The sequence below is a fragment of the Nansenia antarctica genome, assembly GCF_963989245.1.
Source record: "Nansenia antarctica genome assembly, chromosome: 1".
Classification (NCBI taxonomy): domain Eukaryota; kingdom Metazoa; phylum Chordata; class Actinopteri; order Argentiniformes; family Microstomatidae; genus Nansenia; species Nansenia antarctica.
This window is the reverse complement of record NC_137674.1, coordinates 35531268-35552313: the sequence shown is the minus strand read 5'-3', so window position 1 is coordinate 35552313 and position 21046 is coordinate 35531268. Positions and strand designations below refer to the sequence as shown.

Genomic DNA, 21046 nt, shown 5'->3' with positions numbered 1-21046 from the left:
TTACATACCAGACTGATTCCCAGACAGGTTGCCAGAGTAGTGGTCTACACTGCTGGGCATTCTGGAGGAAGAGGAGTAGCTACCCATGGAGCTCTGAGATGAATTGCTCTTCAGACCAGGACCCCCCTACAGAACAAACAGAATCAAGAAAGAGGCTTATTTAGTGTGGGTATATTATTAGGTTCGGTCATCCACAACCTTGTGGAGACGAAACAATGACCAATGTGTAAGGATGCCAAAGCATAAGTGATCTGAAGGGGTATAGTAGGTTGGATGTAAGCAATACGATAACGTCTCCTGCTAGCCCTCCGATTCTTTTACATGTTCACAGAGGAGCTAGAGGACAAGGGTAGGGAGTGTTGGTGTAGGGCTGTGTGGAGCATGTGCGTGTTACGAACCGAGGACACACTCCTGAGTCTGTACTCCATCAGCACGTCACCAACCAAGGAGTCCTAAAAACCCACCGGAATTATTGCATAATCAACCAGGCTGACACACACAAACACAACATGCGGTTACAGACCAAAATACACAGGTTTGACCGATCGAGGTACCTACCAGGTATTTGAGCAGGACAGAGGGGAGGCTGCTTCCTTCTGGAGCTGCTCCCATTAAGCCTGGCCTGTCACCAGGGCTGTTCCCCACCTGGTCAGACACGGACAGCTCCGTTGGTGGCCAGTCGTCCCTCTGCTCGGGACCACAGCTCGGCGCCTGCACTGCAAAAAGTCAGCTCTCAAAAACAAGAAAAAAAGCTATAAAAATAGGGGAAATATTACTTAGAATAAGCAAAATTATCTGCCAACAGAACAGGAAAATTTCACTTGCCAAGATTGTCTTAAAACAAGTAAGAGATATCTTAAAACTGGTGCAGTCAGACAGAAAACAAGCTTATTGCCTTGATTTAAGATAGTTAAGATTTTACTTTACTTTTTGCATTGTGGCGTGTATCAGGTGTTCTCTCGTTCCAACGTCGCAGGTCCCTCTGGTACTCGGCAGGTTTTCGTCTGGTGGTCGTCTAGTTGTCGCTCTGTCTCGTTGTACTCCCTCGTCGTAACCCTCGTTCCCAAACCACTCTCCCCTCCTACTGTTTGCTGGTGCCTTAAATAGAGAGCAAAGGGGAACAGTGTCACTCCCAGTCCCCAATCACTGCTAACCAGCAGCGAAACAGCCAAATGCGTAACACATGCAACAACCTAAATAATAAATACACATCTGAAAACTATAACATGTTCATTAATAATATTTCGAAATTCTCACCTGAGCTGCATTTGCCATTGTATTTGTAATTCTTCTTCTTCTTCTTCTTCTTCTTCTTATCAATTGCGTGTTCAAATTATTGTTCGTTAAATGTCCTTTAAAATCTCGCCGTGCTTTTAAGATCCTTAAAAATCTCGCGGTTTCTCGCGGTTACTTCTGTGATGACGCGCTCCAACCAAATATAGGGGTAGTGGTGGTCTAGTGGATAGTGAGTTGGACTTGTGATCGGAAGGTTGTGAGTTCAAATCCCGCCTGAAGCCACACCACTACTAGTGTGCCCTTGGGTAAAGCACTTAGCCCTCAGTTACTCCAGGGGGAATGTCCCTGTAATTCGTAATTGTAAGTCGCTTTGGATAAAAGCGTCTGCTAAATGGCAAAATTATAATTATAAATATGGTCCATCAAGCGTCCGGGTGATGCGCGTGATGCCTGCAGCTGGACCCTTCTCTAAGTAACGGACATTTATTTATTATTATTTCTTTTTTTTAAAGGACAGTGAAATAAAAATGAGGAATGAAAGAACCAAGTGGCAGACAGAATACAATTACCGTAATACAAACAATTATTCACATCCATCACATGGAATAACGGCATGCAAAATGTACAAGTGATACATGGATGAGAAGAAAACATTTAATGCAAAATGAAAAACAGAAATGACCACAGGTGTTACAAACATCCAAAAATATAATCAGGGCAGCAGACAGGAGTCCAGGGTGGGGGCGTTGCGGATCACTGTGGGGAGGGAGTTCCAGAGGGTAGGTGCGGCCACGCCAAATAAGCCTGGATTGTCCTTTAGCGACATTGATGGAATACCCCTCAGTACACCTGGACCAGGTAGGTCCAGGTAGGACAGAAGGAGCACAGCATAGGTGTGTTTATGCCTGCAGAGACGTGGTGAATATTGATATGCATACTGTATCACACACAACTCTCACCAACAAACTGCAAGCTGTATCATCACTCAGCCCTGGTTAAAACCTGAGTAAAATCCATGTCATATAAAATGTTTTACAGATTTATTTTATTTTATTATAAAGGTGGTGAAAATGTGTTCTTTTGGGGAAACAGGTTGGATAACAGTAATGTCTTGAAACACCAATGAGATTTACCTCCGTCTGCGGTGGAAGACGTCAAACGCTGTCTCGCATCACGCTCATCTCCGCTCTGAGCTTTTCATTTTCCTTGAATTAAATAAATAAATAAATTGTGGTTAGTTATGCTCAATCAACGAAGGGAAATGTTGAGGGGTGCAATTCTCTATTCTATTCTCTGTTCATTCAGCCCACACAGTCATTTCTTTGTTTTGTTTTGAGTCCTCTCTTTTAGCCTACTGTTTTTTCTTAGGTTCCTCCTTTTTTATACTGTACTGTCCTTTTTGTTTTGTATTGTTCTAAAAATGTAAAATCAGGTGATTTTATACTTTCAATAGTTTCTTTATTTGGTATTGGTAACCCAATAAAGACACTTCTGAAAAAAACATGTTACCTCCTGAAGTCTGGTGTTCTTCTTCTTCAGCTCCACCAGGTACTCAATCTTCTGCTTGTGGTTCTTGTGGCCCACCAGCTTGCCGTTCTCCTCTGACAGGTCGTTCACCTGCTTACGAAGGACGTCCAGCTCCTGTAGGAGGCCATGTTTGCAATAGTCAGTACGTTTCCCCCTAATTCAACAACCATTACAACATTAACATTTTTGGCATTTAGCAGACGCCTTATTCCAAAGCGACTTACAATCGATACATTTGACTAAGCAAGTGAAATCATCAATTCACAAAAACAGTATTGGGGAAGCAGGTGTCTCTGGAGACACAGTGTAGTCGATGTCTCAGGAGGAGCAGTTAAGGTGTAGCCTGAAGAGATGGAGTCTTCAGTCATTATATCAGGTAGTTTTACAACACACATACCCTCCTAAAAGGGTAGGAAATCCTTTGCATTCACTAGCATGACATTATTTTATTTTTTTACATACGGTAATATACAAATATACGCTCCACATTTTTAGCTCTCTAATATTACATGAAATAGACATATGTCTGGTATCAATGCTGTGTCTGGAGAATGGTGACTATGGCCTCTATAAAAATGAACCGGTCACTTAGCAGACACCTTTGTCCAAAGCGACAACAAATACATGTGTCTAAGTAAGTGAATCATCCATCCATCAGTCATTGTAAGAAAAACTAATCTATGCTATGACCAGGGGCCATTGGCTTACGATGCTATATTTATAGTGTACAGGAGTGTGCTGTCGCTGTGATGTTCGCCACACAGGATCAGTGGTTGGAACCTTGGGGTGGTCAAGGAACACACCAAGGTTCTTCATCTAGTGCTCTTCACTGAGTCTATTTCATGTGTGAATTGTCTCTATTCAGAACTATAATATCCTCACTAATGGAACCCAATACCCAACCCATACCAGCGTCATGTCCAGGGGGTGTACTTGTACATCAAGCCGCCTCACGCTACGGAAAAAGGAGATAGGCTCCTGCCCCCTAAGGGCCGTTAGGCTCCAGAACCATGGGTTAGAACCGCAGCAGATCCTGATGAAGCAGCTCTCACCTGGTGGACCTTCTCCTGGTCCTGCTCCTTCATGTTCATCTCTCTCAGGTCCAGGCAGCGGTTCCTCAGCTCGCTGGTCAGCTCCTGGACGCAGGTCTGGGAATTGGCCAACATGGGCTCCAGGTTCTGCAATCTAGTCGAGGGCAAACAAACAAAACACATTAAAAACTGTTAACCAATGTCAACTTCAAACTGCCTCCATTTTTAGAATGGACCTATCGCTAAGCCACACCCCAAAATAGAAATTGTCCAATCATATCACAGCAAAAGTCACGACAGGCAGAAAACTCGGACAAACAACTCGCTAATATCTGATGGTGAAAAGCTTCTAGACTAAATATTATTGTCATCTTTAAAAAAAAAACATGTCTAGTACTTGCAGTGGTAAACTTGCAGACCGCCGACCACATAATCACCATCTGCCCCTTATATAGACCACCCTCAGAAGCCAGCCTCTTCGACCTAGAACCAGAGATGCGGGCATGGCTACGCGACACCGAGTTGGACCTCTGACGTTACACGAAAGAAGAAGAAAGAAGTGGTAAATCAGAAATCTGACATTTGCCAACTCCCGCCATTGTAAGTAATTGAATGTCATTCAGTCACGGTCGGTCAGTCAGTCAGTCACTGTCAGTGAAGCGTTGTTTGTTTGTCCGAGTTTTCAAAGGGGGCGTGGCTTAGCGATAGGTCAATTTAAAAACTGTTACTCCATGTCGACTTCAAACCTGCCTCCATTTTTAGAATTGCACCTAATGATACAATTGTGAATGAGACATTTAGGAAAGGAAAGGGAAAGGGATTAAAAGTTTGTCATTGCACAGAGTACAACAAGATGTATTTATGCTCTAGGGGGGGCGTCTAGACAAGGGGTCATTGAACATTGAAGGTGACCCTGGAGCAATAATTAGGGGTTCAGTGCCTTGCTCAGGGTCACTTCGACACGTGGCCAGCCGGGATTCGAAACACTGCGAGCTACTGACTTTGCGATCATTAGACGCCGGCTCTATCGGCTGAGCCACAGCCGCCCCAGACATCTAGTTATGTAATATCAGGATGTGGGAAGGAGGCATGAAGCAGGACATCTGCATACCTCTCATGTGCTTCACAGAGTTTCTGCATGGCTGTTCTCTGTAAAAGGAATAGTATAGTTAATTACCCTAACCCCAGATAGTAGTAGTAGTTAGTATAGTTAGTTAGAGACAGTATAGTTAGATAAAGATAGTATCATTATGCCAAATATGTATCAAACGAAAGGGTGACTTCACTTAGAAACTAAAATGGGTATTAATGTTGGAAAACAATATATAGTATACATATAGTACCAGTCAAAAGTTTGGACACACTTTCTCATTCAATTGAACATATAAATAACTGTAAAACTATATCAAACAATGGTATTTAAAACACATGACAGACCTTATCATCCCTCTCCACCTGTAGCTCTTGAAGTAAGGACTGACGAATGGCCTCATGCAAAGAATCACTGATAATAAATAAAATAAAAAGAATAATATATCAGAGTTGACCTCAATTAAGAGAGGCTGAAACATGCAAAACATGGATATATGATTCGTACAAAGTAATTGTTAAGAGCAGGGTTCTCACACCTTCTGAAACATCAAATTCAAGCACCTTTCAAGGACTTTCAAGACTCAATTCCCTCAAATTCAAGGACCCAACATGGCATAGTTTGAGACAGATCTAGATGAGAATTTATATAATAGGAACTATCCGCTCACAGACAACAATTAAAAAGAGAAGCTTGAATGTGTGAACACTAGATGGTCTCTTGCCTTCTCTACCACAGCACAGCAAAACAATATATTGTGAAATATGTGTAAAGTTAAGCAATACAGAGAGGAGGAGCTAAGTAAAACATTTTTGAATATATATATATATTTTTTTTTAGAGAGAGAGAGAGAGAGAGAGAGAGAGAGAGAGAGAGAGAGAGAGAGAGAGAGAGAGAGAGAGAGAGAGAGAGAGAGAGGGGAATTCAAGCACTTTCAATGACCTATGTCTATTTGCAAAAACTTTCAAGACCTTTTTTTTTTTTTTCAAATTCACAAACTTTCAAGGATTTCAAGGACCCGTGGGAACCCTGTAAGAGTGACAGGATGACCGACCCGTTGTTGTCCCCAGGCTGGTCTGCGTGGTGCTGCTTGGTGTAGAACTGGTCCAACAGAACCTGGATCTCCTGCCTCACTGTCTCCTTCTCCTGCACCTGGGCCTGGGGGTCAGAGGTCAAGATACATGTCATTATGTCTCACTGTCTCCTTCACCTGGGCCTGGGGGATACATGATAGATACATGTCATGTCACTATGCATTTGAGAGAGAGACAGAGACAGAGAGAGACAGAGAGAAAGAGACAGAGAGAAAGAGACAGAGAGAAAGAGAGAGAGAGACAGAGGGAGAGAGACAGAGGGAGAGAGAAAGAGAGACAGAGAGACAGCGAGAGAGACACACACACACACACTCGCACACCTTGAGCCTCTGAATCTCCTGGTTCTTGGCCGCCCTCTCTGCGTTCAGCTCTGAGAGGAGCATCTCCATGGTCATCATAGAGGACCTGCGGCTCTCTAGCTCCCTCTCCTGGCTCCACAGCAACTGGCTCAGGTCCGTGCCGAAGCTCTCAAGGTTGTGGGGAGTCTGGGCAGGAAATAGACCAAAGAAACATTAACCTACTAGACAGGGCTTGACGCTTACCTTTTCCCCAGGTAGCACTGTGCTACCATGTTGAAAAATTTAGTAGCACACCAAGAATTTCAGTAGCACAATGAAAATTGTGCAATTTTCGTCAACAACGACAACAAATTATCATAATCATAACATATCAAAATGATCATAACCGGCTGTTGGCCGTAATAAAAATGGAGATGAATGAATGAATGGTCTTTATTGTCATTGTTACAGTACAGGTACCAAACAACGACATTTAGGAGGGGTGGCTCCCCTGGTGTTAGGAAAGGGAAAAAAAACACTTTTAAAAAAAATCACAAAGAAGGGAAGGAGCTGGTTTACATAAATAAGACTCACACAATGTAAAGGGGAAGTAAGAATATTAATTTCAATTGGCCCACGGTTCGGTATGAACCTCGGTTTTTGGGTCACGGTTCACGGTTCGTTTATTTTTTATATGCTACTATTTATTTACAAACTGTTACTTTATTTTGCTTATACTTATGGAACTTTAACATTTAGACACATTCCAGAATATGACTGGTAAATTGTATAATATAAATATATATAAACAAAACACTTTCAAATGTAAAAAAATTACATAAACACTTTCAAATGTAAAAAAATTACATAAACACTTTCAAATGTGACATGTTGTGGATTAGAACTACGGATCATAAGCTTTCAAATGATGTGCCATACATTGAAATCCGAAAAAAGATGAAGTTAGAGTCATTTGAATGTTAGACGTCAGGCCTTTTGTAATGAAACCGGAAGCAAACGCTGCTAGCAGCTAGCGGCTAACAAAACACAGCGCTACGAACTATGAGAGCTGTACCCATATACCCATTATGCACATTTTAAGCGCATATAGGACTCGCGTGAAGCATTTCTGCGACACGTGTTTCTGTTCACTGTTTTCATTCCCTCATCGCTTATACACATAAGTTTGACTGCGCATGACAGTAGTTCAGCAGTCTTTTAGTCGCACTGGTGCGATTGAATGTATTTCCAAGTCGCACAGAAATATATTCACTCGCAAATGCGACCAAAACAGTCGCACTGTCGAGCCCTGCTAGATCTCTAGTATTCTCTGGCTTTGCATCCATGGGCCGGTTGCATAAAGATAGACCCAGTCTTAGACTTATATCTCACTTTAAGTCAGTCTTGCTATTTATATATGAATTGTAACATAGATATGGAGAGAAGTATACATGATTATAATACAAGAAGAAGTATTGTGTCATGCAGTGTTCCTCTTGTCAAAAGTAAAACAGCAAGAAGCTCCTTTTTCTATACTGGGATTTCTTTATGAAACCATCTGCCTCTGCATATTAAGCAAAGCCAAAACAAAGCCATCTTTAAAACAAAAGTGAAGTCATATTTATGGGGAGAACTAATGGCTCACCCTTAAGAAAGGGAGGGTGATTCCGAGTTGTTTTGTTTCACTTTATGTTTCCATGTTGTGTGTTTTAATGTTTGTTTTTTATGCTGTGTTCTTATGCTGTATGATGTTTTGTTTTATTTCACTTTATGTTTCCATCGAGGACAACTTTGGCTGGGCATTCCACTGAGACTGCGCTCCTTGCTGTCACGGAAGCCCTCCACTCTGCCCAAGCTTCCTCCCTCTCCTCTGTTCTCATTCTCCTTGACCTGTCTGCTGCCTTCGACACAGTCAATCACCAGATCCTTTTCTCCATCCTCTCAGACCTGGGCATCTCTGGCACCGCACACTCCTGGTTTTCTTCCTACCTGGCGGGCCGCTCCTACCAGGTGACCTGGAGAGAATCGCTATCTTCTCCACGAACCCTCTCCACTGGAGTTCCCCAGGGTTCCGTCCTAGGGCCCCTACTCTTCTCCCTCTACACCAAGTCTCTTGGCTCGGTAATCTCTTCACATGGGCTCTCCTACCACAGCTACGCAGACGACACTCAACTCTTCCTGTCCTTCCCCCCGTCTGATGTACACGTGGCAACCCGTATCTCAGCATGTCTCGCTGACATTTCAGCTTGGATGGCTGACCACCATCTCAAGCTCAATCTTAACAAGACTGAGCTCCTCTTCATCCCCGGGAAAGCCTGCCCTCTCCAAGACTCAGGGATTAAAGCAAAAAAAATTCTCCTGACTGAAAAAAAAATTCAGGCCAAATCGGGGCCGGTGGCTTTCCGTGCGCAAAGCGCGCGTGCGATTTTCCGTTCTACGTTCTAATGCTTTGACTTTTCTTTCGAAAAATGTGAATACATTTCCGCGTTGTCGAAAATCAACGACACATCGCTAGTCAACTAACACGGCTTGTTTTGTGAGCCTGCTAACAATGTAAAGTAGTCTTCTAGTTAACTAGGTAACAATGTAAAGTAGTGTTCTAGTTAACTAGGTAGCAGTCCAATCCATTTCGCTGCAGTATTTTGGCTTGACTAGCGAGTTTGTGTTGTGATTCTCAACAACGTTGAAACGTAGTTTCACCCTTTTCCATAGTTTTGAATAATAAATGTGTGGACTGACGATGTAGCGCAGCCTAACGTATTCAAATAATTATTTAACAAAGTTTTATTCTGATAATTATTCCCCCTCCTCCCAGACTTACAAGGTCACACTATTATTGGATTGGTTGTTTGCGTGCCGGGTGAAGTTAGCTAAACATTTAACCTTCTAGCTAGCAAGAGAAACATAATGTCACTCTTCAAAGGTCTAAAGAGGAAAGTTGACGGTGAAAACAGGGCATTTAAAGAGGAATGGACAGCGAACTATGCGTTCATCCTACCTGGTTTCATCAATGCAAAGCCATTGTGAGACTCACATTTTACGTGCTCACAATGTTCCCTTTCTATACATGCGAGTCGTCCTTTTCGTCAATGAATGTGATAAAGACGCACTAGAGGAATCGATTGGTGCATAAAAACCTTGAGAACTGCCGGATTAAAGTGACGTCCATAATAATAATACATTAGATTTATAGCGCTTTTCTAGACACTCAAAGACGTCCATATCACCAGATAGCCAACAAATAGTGACCGATGGGAGATGCCAGTTTTCTCGTTAAGTGAGATTTAAATAGCCTAATATTATTTTTTCTATTGGCTCATTGTAATTATTAGTAATTATTATCCCTAGTAATGTAGCGTGTTTGCTCTGTCGTTTCAGGAGCATATAGGCTAAGCGGATTCAGCTTTCTTTTTTTTTTTTTGCGCCGATTTTGTTGTCAATGTTTTTCATAAAATTAAACTGCATTTGCTTTGTTACTGTTCACATGTGTGGTGCAGTCACATTCACATAGCCTATAAGTAAACATTAAGTTTGAATGATTTACTGAGCTGGCGTTACTTTTTTCAAACCACACACCGCATGTCGGCTATTTCAGCACCACGCCTTGTCCACCTACTTATCACTATGAGGGGTTCAGCGCTCTGTTACTGTCGCATAGTTGTAGCCAATAAAGGCCTATATGTAGGCTATATAGGCTATTATATATAATTTATATACCTAATACCTAGGGGTGTAAATCACCAGCTTCATCACGATACGATATTATATCGATTTGTTTGTATGACGATACAATGTTTGACGATTTCACAATGTCAGTCACGATACGATTTCGATTCGATTCAAGATCGATATGACGATATGATCGATATGACGCGATATCATATGCCAATCTAACACAATTATCAATTGTAATAAGTGGTAATTAACATACAGCTCATTAACATGCGCACACACACACACACACACACACACACACCCACCCACACACACACACACACAGGTTCAGAGAGACATCCAGTCACACACACACACACACACACACACACACACGTCCACACACGTGTCACACACGTGTCACACACGTCCAGCAGGTCTGATATTGGTCTGACTGGATTCGCCTTGAAGAGTAGATGTTAAAAAATATCTTTGGTGTCCAAAACGGTCAATGTATTCGCCCATTAGACTCCCGTTAGACGCACTCTCATTAGACGCACTCACACAAGCCGAACATTTCCGAAGATCACCGGAGATTGCCGAACGCGAGAGGAGGAGGAGCCGAGAAGTGGAGCCGAGCCAGGAGACAGACAGTCACACACGGTGAATGCGAGTCACACATTGCGAACGCGAGTATGTTAACGTCCCTGGTTCAGAGAGATGTTCCAAAATATATATTAAAAGGGATAGACTTACTGTCTCTCATCAAAAATGAAAAACATTCGTATCTTTTTCAAGTCTCTCTCTCTCTGCGCGCATAAGATGACGATATAGATCGATATTTTTACATTGCGTCGATGTAATCAGATCGTTAGTCAATGAATCGATGTATCGTTACACCCCTACTAATACCAACATCAAAATAGATTGTATGCCTCTACAAATCATATTACACCAGGTAAAATCCGTCACAACTTGGAATAAATCCGTCGCAACTTGGAATAAATTGACGGAAATCCGTCGTAGCGACGGAGAACTTTAATCCCTGAAGACTTCTCCATCACAGTGGAGAACTCTACTGTAACCCCCTCCCTGACAGCCAAGAACCTTGGAGTGATCCTGGATAACCGACTATCCTGTGCAGAGAACATTGCAGCAACGGCTCGCTCCTGCAGATTCCTCCTCTACAACATCAGAAGGATACGACCATTCCTTACCAGAGAGGCAGCGCAACTCTTGATCCAGGCACTGGTCATCTCCCGCCTGGATTACTGCAATGCACTCCTGGCGGGGCTCCCCGCTTCAGCCATTAGACCTCTGCAGCTCATCCAGAATGCTGCTGCCCGGCTGGTATTCAACCTCCCCAAATACTCGCATGTCACCCCTCTCCTTCGCACCCTGCACTGGCTCCCGATAGCAGCTCGCATCAGATTCAAGACCCTGGTGCTTGCATACCAGGCAGCTAAAGGGACAGCCCCTGCCTACCTGAAGGAAATGGTAACCCCCCAAACCCCTGCCCGCTCACTCCGCTCCTCCACCTCGGCTGGCTGACTGGCCCCTCCTCCTCTACACAGCAGTCGGGCTGCCCGATCACGTCGCTTCACAACACTGGCTCCCCGCTGGTGGAATGAGCTCCCCACGGCTGTCAGAACGGCAGTCACTACCCATCTTCCGTCGTAGACTGAAGACCCATCTCTTCAGGTTACATCTTAACTGCTCCTCCTGAGACATCTTCCGACCCTCACCTCTACGTCTCCTAAAGACACCCGCTTTCCCCTCTACTATGTCCCTAGAACTTCTATTGCCCCCCTTGTACTGTTTCTCAGTTTCTCCAGTAAAAAAAAAAAAGTTTTAGTAGAAGGCGATAATAGGGAGAAGGTTTTTCCTTCTATCAGTGGCCCCCGGCCCGAGCTAGAGTACTCTTCCTGCAACGAATGGTGGACTGCTGATTCACATGCTTAGTATTCAAATGTATTGATTGTAAGTCGCTTTGGAATAAGGCGTCTGCTAAATGCCAAAAATTTAAATGTAAAGTGTTTTAAATAATGCTTTTAAGTGCTATCCTCTGGACATTACTTAGTGTCATGATGCTTAAATGATTCTATGTAATTTCCTAATAAAAATCAAATCAATCAAATCAAATCAAAATAGACTCTAAAACGTTCCTGTTGCATAAAGCTCACCGATCAGTGACTAAAGTAAGACTGACTTAGATAGCCAGTCACACAATGCATTCTAGGTAAAATAACACACTTGACAGAAAAAAATAACATGGCGGCTGAAACAGCTACACCTAGCGGCGAAAGATATGAGAGATAAACTCAATTTTCTTCTGCTGAAAACATATGTATATCGAAGGAATATAATGTGGAGAAATGTATACTGCATAGCAGTTTTAACCAGTGAAGTAGTTTACCGCGCTGGAGTTACAGTGTTACCTAGCTACTAGCCCTGACTCGTTCCCATAGCAACAGCTCTTAAATCAAGCTTAGCCAGGGGGGGAAGGTGGCTAACTTTCTAACCTCAAAATAAGCCAGTCTTATTTTTTATGCAACAGGCAGTGTTAATTAGACTGGTCTAACCTGAGAATATAACACTAGTCTAAGGCTTAGACCAGTCTTAATCTATGTTTATGCAACTTAATCTATGTTTATGCAACTGGCCACAGGAGAGAATCAGTACAGTCAAGCTAGTTACCTGTGGCAGGGCTTTAGGGGTGTCTGGTGATGCTTTGGGAGTCCCTGATGATGCTCTGGGGGTCCCTGATGACCGTGGAGCATGATTGGTGCTCTCTCTTCTGATGGTGCTCTCAATCGCCTTCCGCTGCTGTTGTAACTGGGGAAGCAGCAGGTGGGGAACATCCATCAGTAAAGCAGAGATCATTGTACCATTGGACGATTCACAGCATGGAACACTCATATGGAACTGTTTCGCTCACTACTTCCCAGTGTACGTTGTGTTTTTGGCTCTTTGAACGCGGATGAAAATAATGAGATTCCTACCTGCTCCTGGAGGGTTAGGGTTAGTTAGTGAGGTAGCTAGGAGGGTTAGTTAGTGAGGTAGCCAGGAGGGTTAGTTAGTGAGGTAGCTAGGAGGGTTAGTTAGTGAGGTAGGCAGGAGGGTTAGTTAGTGAGGTAGCCAGTAGGGTTAGTTAGTGAGGTAGGCAGGAGGGTTAGTTAGTGAGGTAGCCAGGAGGGTTAGTTAGTGAGGTAGCCAGGAGGGTTAGTTAGTGAGGTAGCCAGGAGGGTTAGTTAGTGAGGTAGCCAGGAGGGTTAGTTAGTGAGGTAGCCAGGAGGGTTAGTTAGTGAGGTAGCCAGGAGGGTTAGGGTTAGTTAGTGAGGTAGCCAGGAGGGTTAGTTAGTGAGGTAGCTAGGAGGGTTAGTTAGTGAGGTAGCCAGGAGGGTTAGTTAGTGAGGTAGCTAGGAGGGTTAGTTAATGAGGTAGCCAGGAGGGTTAGTTAGTGAGGTAGCCAGGAGGGTTAGTTAGTGAGGTAGCCAGGAGGGTTAGTTAGTGAGGTAGCTAGGAGGGTTAGTTAGTGAGGTAGCTAGGAGGGTTAGTTAGTGAGGTAGCTAGCAGGGTTAGTTAGTAGCTTACCTGGTCCTGCAGGGTGTGCATGGTGGTGTCCCTCAGGGTTAGTTAGTGAGGTAGTTAGGAGGGTTAGTTAGTGAGGGTTAGGGTCAGGGTACCTGGTCCTGCAGGGTGTGTATGGTGGTGTCCCTCAGGGCGGTCTGGTCCTGGGAGGCCTGGAGGAGGGCCGTCTGCTCCCCCAGCACCTTGGTCAGCCGCTCCACCTCCTCCGTGGCGTACACCACCTCCTCCTGCAACACCTCCACCTGGGGAGACACACACATGTTATAACACCTGTTATAACCACACACACGCGCACACACACACACACACACACACACACACACACACACACACACGTTATAACACCTCCACCTGAGGAGACCCACCAGAAGAATAAGGAAGGAGGTTCAACCTTCGTCATTGCAGAGTACAACCAGTATTTTTTGCTTAGGGGTTGTGGGGAGCATGGCGTGTTCTGGCCTGCAGGTGGAGCCAGACTGTGGTGGAGTGGGGATGACGGGGCTGATTGCGAACAGGTGTCGGCAATCAGACTCATCATCCAGATGGTCTTTTTAACCTGTGTGTGTTTGTTCCCCGGGGGCAGTGAACACAGCGGGGGAATCCTGCCGAGAGAGAGCACCAGGATACACCACAGCTGAGCGAGTCCCGGGGGGGGACAATAACCCAAATTGTCCCTCTGTGTCGACCTCCCTCTGTGCCCGAAACCTTTACATCTGGCGCCCAACCCTACTTGTGTGTGCTGGCGTATTCTCAGCGACTCAAAGTCCGGATCAAAACGTTAAATAAAAAAAATCGGATTTGGGTCACATTTCACTGCCAAAAAGACTATCTGGATGATGAGTCTGATTGCCGACACCTGTTCGCAATCAGTGCCGTCATCCCCACTCCACCACAGTCTGGCTCCACCTGCAGGCCATAACGTGCCATGCTCCCCACAGGGGTTCAGTGCAGGGTTCCCACACCTTCTGAAACATCAAATTCAGGCACCTTTCAAGACTCAATTCCCTCAAATTCAAGAACCCAACACGGCATAGTTTGAGACAGAACTAGTGGACGAGCTAAGTAAAACATTTTTTAATATATTATATATATATATTATTTATTTTTTTGAGAGAGAGAGAGGGGAATTCAAGCACTTTCAATGACCCATATCTATTTTCAAAAACTTTTAAGACCGTGATTTATTTTTCTCAAATTCACAAACTTCAAGGATTTCAAGGAGGAACCCTGTCAGTGCCTTGCTCAAAGACACTTCGACATGTGGTGAGCCGGGGTTTGAGCCTGTGAGCTTGAGATCATTAGACACCGGCCGAGCCACAGCCGCCCCTATAAAAATTACAAGTACTATGACACAAGCAGAGTGGGAATTATAACAATGACAATTGGGGGAGGGGGGGGACCTTCAACCCCTCTGACCTGTTGTTTTTACCTCTTTTTTGGGGGGGGGGGGGGGTGTCCAAGTCTTAGGCCTTGTCCTATACGTTTTTTTGATAAACGTTTTTGGTATATAAAAATATTACCGTCCACACCAGCATGTTTATAAACAATGTCTGTGTCCACATGCATACGCATGAACGCAATATAAACGCTGTCATTGAGCATTCCACACCAGTAGTCGGCGATATAATTTTAACTCCATAGCCCCGCTGGCCAATCAGACGCCTCTGTCTCTCAATGTTCTCAATCATTAACTGTGCATTTATCTGTGAACAGGTTAAAAGTCCAGTTAACAGTGAAAGAACTAGAAGCACTTTGTTCACATCCATTTTCCTCGCTTGTGTAGCCTCGAACACCGTTGCCTGTTGTAAACATAGTAGTTACTGGTGCCAGGATATGACGTTGGAGGGAACAGCAAACAGCTGCAGTGCGCATGATCATAGAAATCTACGCGCATGATGACGTCACGAATACAAAGAGCTCCGTCTATCTCGTCCACACGTCAAAAGTATACGGCGTATATACAGCGTTTTTAAACATCTTCACTCTGGCAGGCGTTTTTAAACATCTTCGTTTTCAGAGGGCAAAAACTCGTTTGCGTCTGGACGAACCCCCCAAAACGAATATAAAAATCCACGTTTATCAAAAAAACGTATAGGTGTGGACAGGGCCTCAATTAGCGGAGAAGAATTCCACTAGTGCTTTTGAATATCACTCTCACCTCTACCTGGTTGGGTTAGGGTTAGGACACTCTCACCTCTACCTGGTTGGGTTAGGGTTAGGACACTCTCACCTCTACCTGGTTGGGTTAGGGTTAGGTCACTCTCACCTCTACCTGGTTGGGTTAGGGTTAGGTCACTCTCACCTCTACCTGGTTGGGTTAGGGTTAGGTCACTCTCACCTCTACCTGGTTGGGTTAGGGTTAGGTCACTCTCACCTCTACCTGGTTGGGTTAGGGTTAGGTCACTCTCACCTCTACCTGGTTGGGTTAGGTCACTCTCACCTCTACCTGGTTGGGTTAGGGTTAGGTCACTCTCACCTCTACCTGGTTGGGTTAGGTCACTCTCACCTCTACCTGGTTGGGTTAGGCTTCGATCACTCTCACCTCTATCTGGTTGGATGCCACCCTCCTATCCTCCGCCTCTTTGAAGGCCTGGAGCTCAGCCTGCATCCTGGAGTTGTGCTCCTGGACCTGCTCCCTCTCAGAGCACGCAGCGCTGCACTTAGCCTGTCAAGACAAACAGCATGAAACACCCTGTTAGAAAACCTCCTAGTGAGTCAAACCAAAACCTCCTACTCTGACAGGACTCAAACTAAAACCAAAACCTTCTACACTGACAGGGGTCAGACTAAAACCTTCTACTCTGGTGTCCAGTGGTCTAGCACCGCGGTCTACAGTGCACACATCTTCTCCTTCTTCACTCTCTCTATCCAATAAAATGACAAATCTGAGTGTGATTGCCCCACTCAGAAAAAAATAACCTTTAAGAAAGTCAAACCAAAACTTCACTATTTGAACACAGAAACAATGAGTAAGAAAACATGTTTGTTTAAAAAGTAACAGAGTTAGTCACGGGTCAAAAGAATCAAACAGATGAATCCAGTCAGTACCGTGATGTCACTAACGTCTCCTGACAGCAGGGCCAGGTTCTGGTCCTTCTGGGTCAGCTCACTGCGGAGCTCCCGGGTCTGGTTCATCAGCTCCAGCACGAACCCCTGTCAGGCAACACATAGAGATAGAGAGATAGATTGATTATTAGCCACACAACCATATGGCAGACATTACAACACACAGACACCAATACACATGGCAGACCTTACAAGAGTATGTTGTTCGTTAAATGGTATTCTCCTGATCTGTTTAATTGGAGGCCGTCTCTATTGAATAGGTCTCTCTGCCTCCAGAATATGTTCCAGTGGTCATTTCAGCCCTTTAAGTTTGCACGCCCCAGAGAGCCAAGTGTTAAGGCTTAGGAGCCGGCTGAATTCGAGGTTACCTCTGTCAACAGTGGGTAGCGGGCCGCCCACAGGTGAATGTTTAAATCTTAAGCAGAGCACACAGACAACAACACACATGGCAGACATCAGTGCACACACGCCTAAATCAATGGTAGCTGAATGAGAACCATCAATGCCAACAAAAACAGTTCAAAAGGGAAACTTACTTTGTCTTGCTCAATCTTTTGCTCGAGGCTTGTGATGGTTCCATTGGCAGTTGTCACGTTTTGCTCAAGACTTGCATTGTTGGAAACCTTCACAGAAAAACAATAGAAAGTCAGACAAAAAATAGAGAGGCAGAGTCAATTTGTTTGGATTGAAGATGAAGATGTGTCAGCTTGTCTAGGGTTAGGGTTGTCTAGTGTTCAGAACTAGATTACGCTCAGTGAAAATAAACAGGATTCTCTATTACATTGTAACCATCCTTGTCACTAGGGATGCTCCGATCTGGATTTTTGGGGCCGATACCGATCACCGATTTTTTTCCTCAAGATCAACCGATACCGATTTTTTTAAAAATACATAACTGTAGGCCTACTGACTGGATAGCCTACATATTGTTTGCTTTTTAGACAAAAGTTTTGATCCATTAGGCACCAAGCAAACGCAGACCCATTTTTATGGCATAGTAAAGGTCTGGCCTATCACCCAGTTAGGGCCTGAAGCCCAAGTCAGTCGATATGGCTGTATAAAAGACATCATAAACGTGGCCTTCATGGTTTACATACTGTTACGTCCTCCTATGTTTTCTGTTCAGTTATCTGTCTTCCCCAGGAAAAAAAAAAAAAGATCGGTTTTTGCGATCGAGTCATTTGGAGTGAAATCGGCCGATTTAAATCGGTGGCCGATAAATCGGAGCATCCCTGCTTGTCACAACAGGGATACTATATTCACAATCACACACAGGATGAACTGTACTCAGAACAGAACAGGGATACTATATTCACAATCACACACAGGATGAACTGTACTCAGAACAGAACATAAAACACACCTGCTGTTGGTTTTGAGTCATCAGGTCAGCCACCTGCCTCCTCAGCAGAGTGTTCTGCTCTAGAGCCTGTAGGAGCTCTCTGGAGATAAGCAGAGGACATTTGATGTGTTAATATTTCACAGTGCAGAGGAGGAACAACTGTTGAAATAGGGGGACAAATTAAACTATGACATCTACAGTTTTTACACAGTCTGAAGGTTGTTGGTAAAACTGACTTGGAGGTGCTCTCCTTGTCATGTCTGGACTGGGAGGTCAGGCTGCTGCTGTGGTCCATCTCAGTCTGGAGGGAGGCGGTCAGCTCCTACAATTCAAGAGAGATATTATTTTCACAAGAATATGATTGCCAGGAAAGATAAGATGGGTGAACAAACACTTTACCGTTGTTATGACTGAACAAAAACAATATGTTTATTGTTTGTTTCCCTTAATGCTCAGGGCCCAGTTGTTCAAAACTTTTAATCTGGATCAGAGTGATCCTGATTCTTTTTTGCTATCCAGGATCAGATCTATCTGGTTGATTTTGAGTCGTATAGGGGGAAATCAGCCAGCTCGATCTGATCCTGGATAGCAAAAAAGAAATCAGGATGATTCTGATCCAGATTAAAAGTTTACCAAAAAAGCAGCAACTGGAGTTAGAGAGGAGCTGACCGTGATCTGTCCTCTCTGGGCGGTGACCTCCCTCTGCCTCTCCTCCAGCTGCTGTCTGGACTCGTCCGCCTCAAACTTGGCCTCGGCCTGGAGCTGGTCGTACGCGTCCTGCAGGGACCTCTGCTGCCCCAAGAGCTGCTCCAACTCCAGCCTGGGGGAAGAAGAAGAAGGTGAGGGAGATGAGGGAGATGGTATTTTCACTATATTGGGAATCTACATGGTGAAATGCATTCTTAGACATGTCTACGTCGTTATGATTACAAAGATGCCACTTGAAATGCATGAAATCCAAGTTTATTCGTGTCCTACACACACTTTGCCTAGTATTTGACTGCCTGTAGCCCAATCATGAATGATCCCAGTATTGTAGTTTCAGACGGACAAGTTGGTTGTTATTGTACTTGCTGCAGCAAGCCCACGATATGTCATTGCTCATATATATTTATTTTAATCCTGTTCTTTTACCAACTGCTAAGACAACAATATAGTAAGCTAATTACTTGAGCTAGCTAAAGATATTGGCCCCCCAAACCATTTTACAACTTGTTTAGCAATTATGTTATAATGTTTCTGTCGAACTCTTAGGCGTTTGTAAATTCGCTCTGAGAGCGCCGGAGCGCACACTGGGTTCAACGTCATAAAGGGACCAGGTAATTTGATTGGACAAGAGGCATTCCATGAGTGCTGATCAGATTTCCAGGGCGAATTTACGAACGCAGCCGTAATGTAGATAGCGAACACAAGAGTGAAAGAAAACGTCAGATCAGATATATAAATGGGTTATTTTGATAAACTGGACACATTTTGGGAATATATGTTTACTTTCTCGCCTAAAAACATATTAAAACTTCATAAAATGACATGTTAACATGATAACCAAAATTACAGCTTTTAGCCAATGGAGGTTTAAAATGGAGGATTTAAATTCCCTGCTGCCGGCCGGTGCGAAATGCATTCTGGGAGGCAGTATGCATACTGCAGTGTAAACGGTCGGCTGGTTTTGGCATACTTATTATGAATTTTGTAGGCAGTATGCAGTATATACTCATTGAGTATGCTAGTATGCAGTATGCTAGTATGCGGTATGCTAGTATGCCATTTCAAACACAGCCATTGTTCAGAACCAGACGTACCGGGCTTCGTCCAGCTGCAGCTGTGTGCTGATGAGGCTGCTGGAGGCCTGGGCCGCCTCCCTGCGCTGCTCCTCCCCCCCCTCGCTCAGCGCCCTCTTCACCGCCGCTAGCTCCTTATCAGACGACTGCAGCACCAGGCGCAGGTCGTGCACCTCGCTCCTCAGGACTGCAGGGAAGAGAGAAAGGTCATGCACCTCGCTCCTCAGGACTGCAGGGGTTTGGTGTTTAGTCTCTTCACTACACTGGCTCCCCGCTGGTGGAACGAGCTTCCCATGGCTGTCAGAACTGCAGAGTCGCTCTCCATCTTCCGCCGGAGACTGAAGACCTCCATCTCTTGAGGTTACATCTTAATTGCTCCTCCTGAGATATCTACTACCCCCCCAGCACTGTGTCTCCTGAGACACCTGCTTCCCCTATACTGTGTTTCCAAAGATTTCTACTTCCCCCGTGTAATGTTTCTCCTGTGTCTATATAAAAAATAATATTTTTTATTATTTCTTCTATCACAACGACTGCCAATGGCCCCTGGCCTGAGCTAGATTACCCTTACTGCTACGACTGGTGAATTGCTTGCTTAGTCAAATGGATCGATTGTAAGTCGCTTTGGAATAAGGTGTCTGCTAAATGCCAAAAATGTAAATGTAAAATGGTGCTGGTATTGTCTGATAAGACTACGGTAGTGGCTAGCTAGCTATGTCATTCCTTGAGTCATGATAGCCAGACAGCTCTTGTATTTCTTCTGCTAAGAATAAAGGTGTTTTAAGCAAACCCAAGGACAGCATGTGATTCGTTGGCCTACCCTCCCCAGCCCTCCTAGACCCCCAGGACAGTGTGTGATTGGTCAGCCTACCCTCCCCAGCCCTCCTAGACCCCAGGACAGTGTGTGATTGGTCAGCCTACCCTCCCCAGCCTCCCTGGACCCCCAGGACAGGGTGTGATTGGTCAGCCTACCCTCCCCAGCCCTCCTAGACCCCAGGAGAGTGTGTGATTGGTCAGCCTACCCTCCCCAGCCCTCCTAGACCCCAGGACAGCATGTGATTGGTCAGCCTACCCTCCCCAGCCCTCTTGGACTCTAGGACGGTCTCCTCCAGAGTGTTGATGGTCTCCTGCAGGCTCAGCTGTTCTCTGGTCCAGGCGCTACGCTCCGTGGACAGCAGCTATGTCACACAGAGAGAGATGTTCATTCATTATTGAACTGTGTCTTCAGGACATATATTCATACAAAAGAGAGATATTTATCTCACTATTGAACTGTGTTTTCAGTACATATATTCATACAAGAGAGAGATATTTATTTCACTATTGAACCGTGTCTTCAGTACATATATTCATTAT

At 44.5% G+C, this 21046-nt stretch overlaps 1 protein-coding gene across 1 annotated transcript in view; it reads right to left on the bottom strand.

Annotated features, from left to right (window-relative positions):
- Positions 1–21046, bottom strand: part of kif15 (kinesin family member 15) — a gene marked incomplete at both ends in the record, with an annotated part of 43241 nt that continues 22195 nt past the window's right edge. Inside the window, 16 exons of the mRNA XM_080522344.1 lie at positions 1–126; positions 2397–2441; positions 2746–2877; positions 3816–3948; positions 5939–6042; positions 6299–6463; positions 12608–12745; positions 13597–13743; positions 16044–16166; positions 16550–16654; positions 17104–17190; positions 17931–18009; positions 18146–18231; positions 18579–18729; positions 19712–19877; positions 20763–20868. Of these exons, the coding sequence (XP_080378470.1) occupies positions 1–126; positions 2397–2441; positions 2746–2877; positions 3816–3948; positions 5939–6042; positions 6299–6463; positions 12608–12745; positions 13597–13743; positions 16044–16166; positions 16550–16654; positions 17104–17190; positions 17931–18009; positions 18146–18231; positions 18579–18729; positions 19712–19877; positions 20763–20868 (1893 nt within the window). The remainder of the gene's footprint in view (positions 127–2396; positions 2442–2745; positions 2878–3815; positions 3949–5938; positions 6043–6298; positions 6464–12607; positions 12746–13596; positions 13744–16043; positions 16167–16549; positions 16655–17103; positions 17191–17930; positions 18010–18145; positions 18232–18578; positions 18730–19711; positions 19878–20762; positions 20869–21046) is intronic.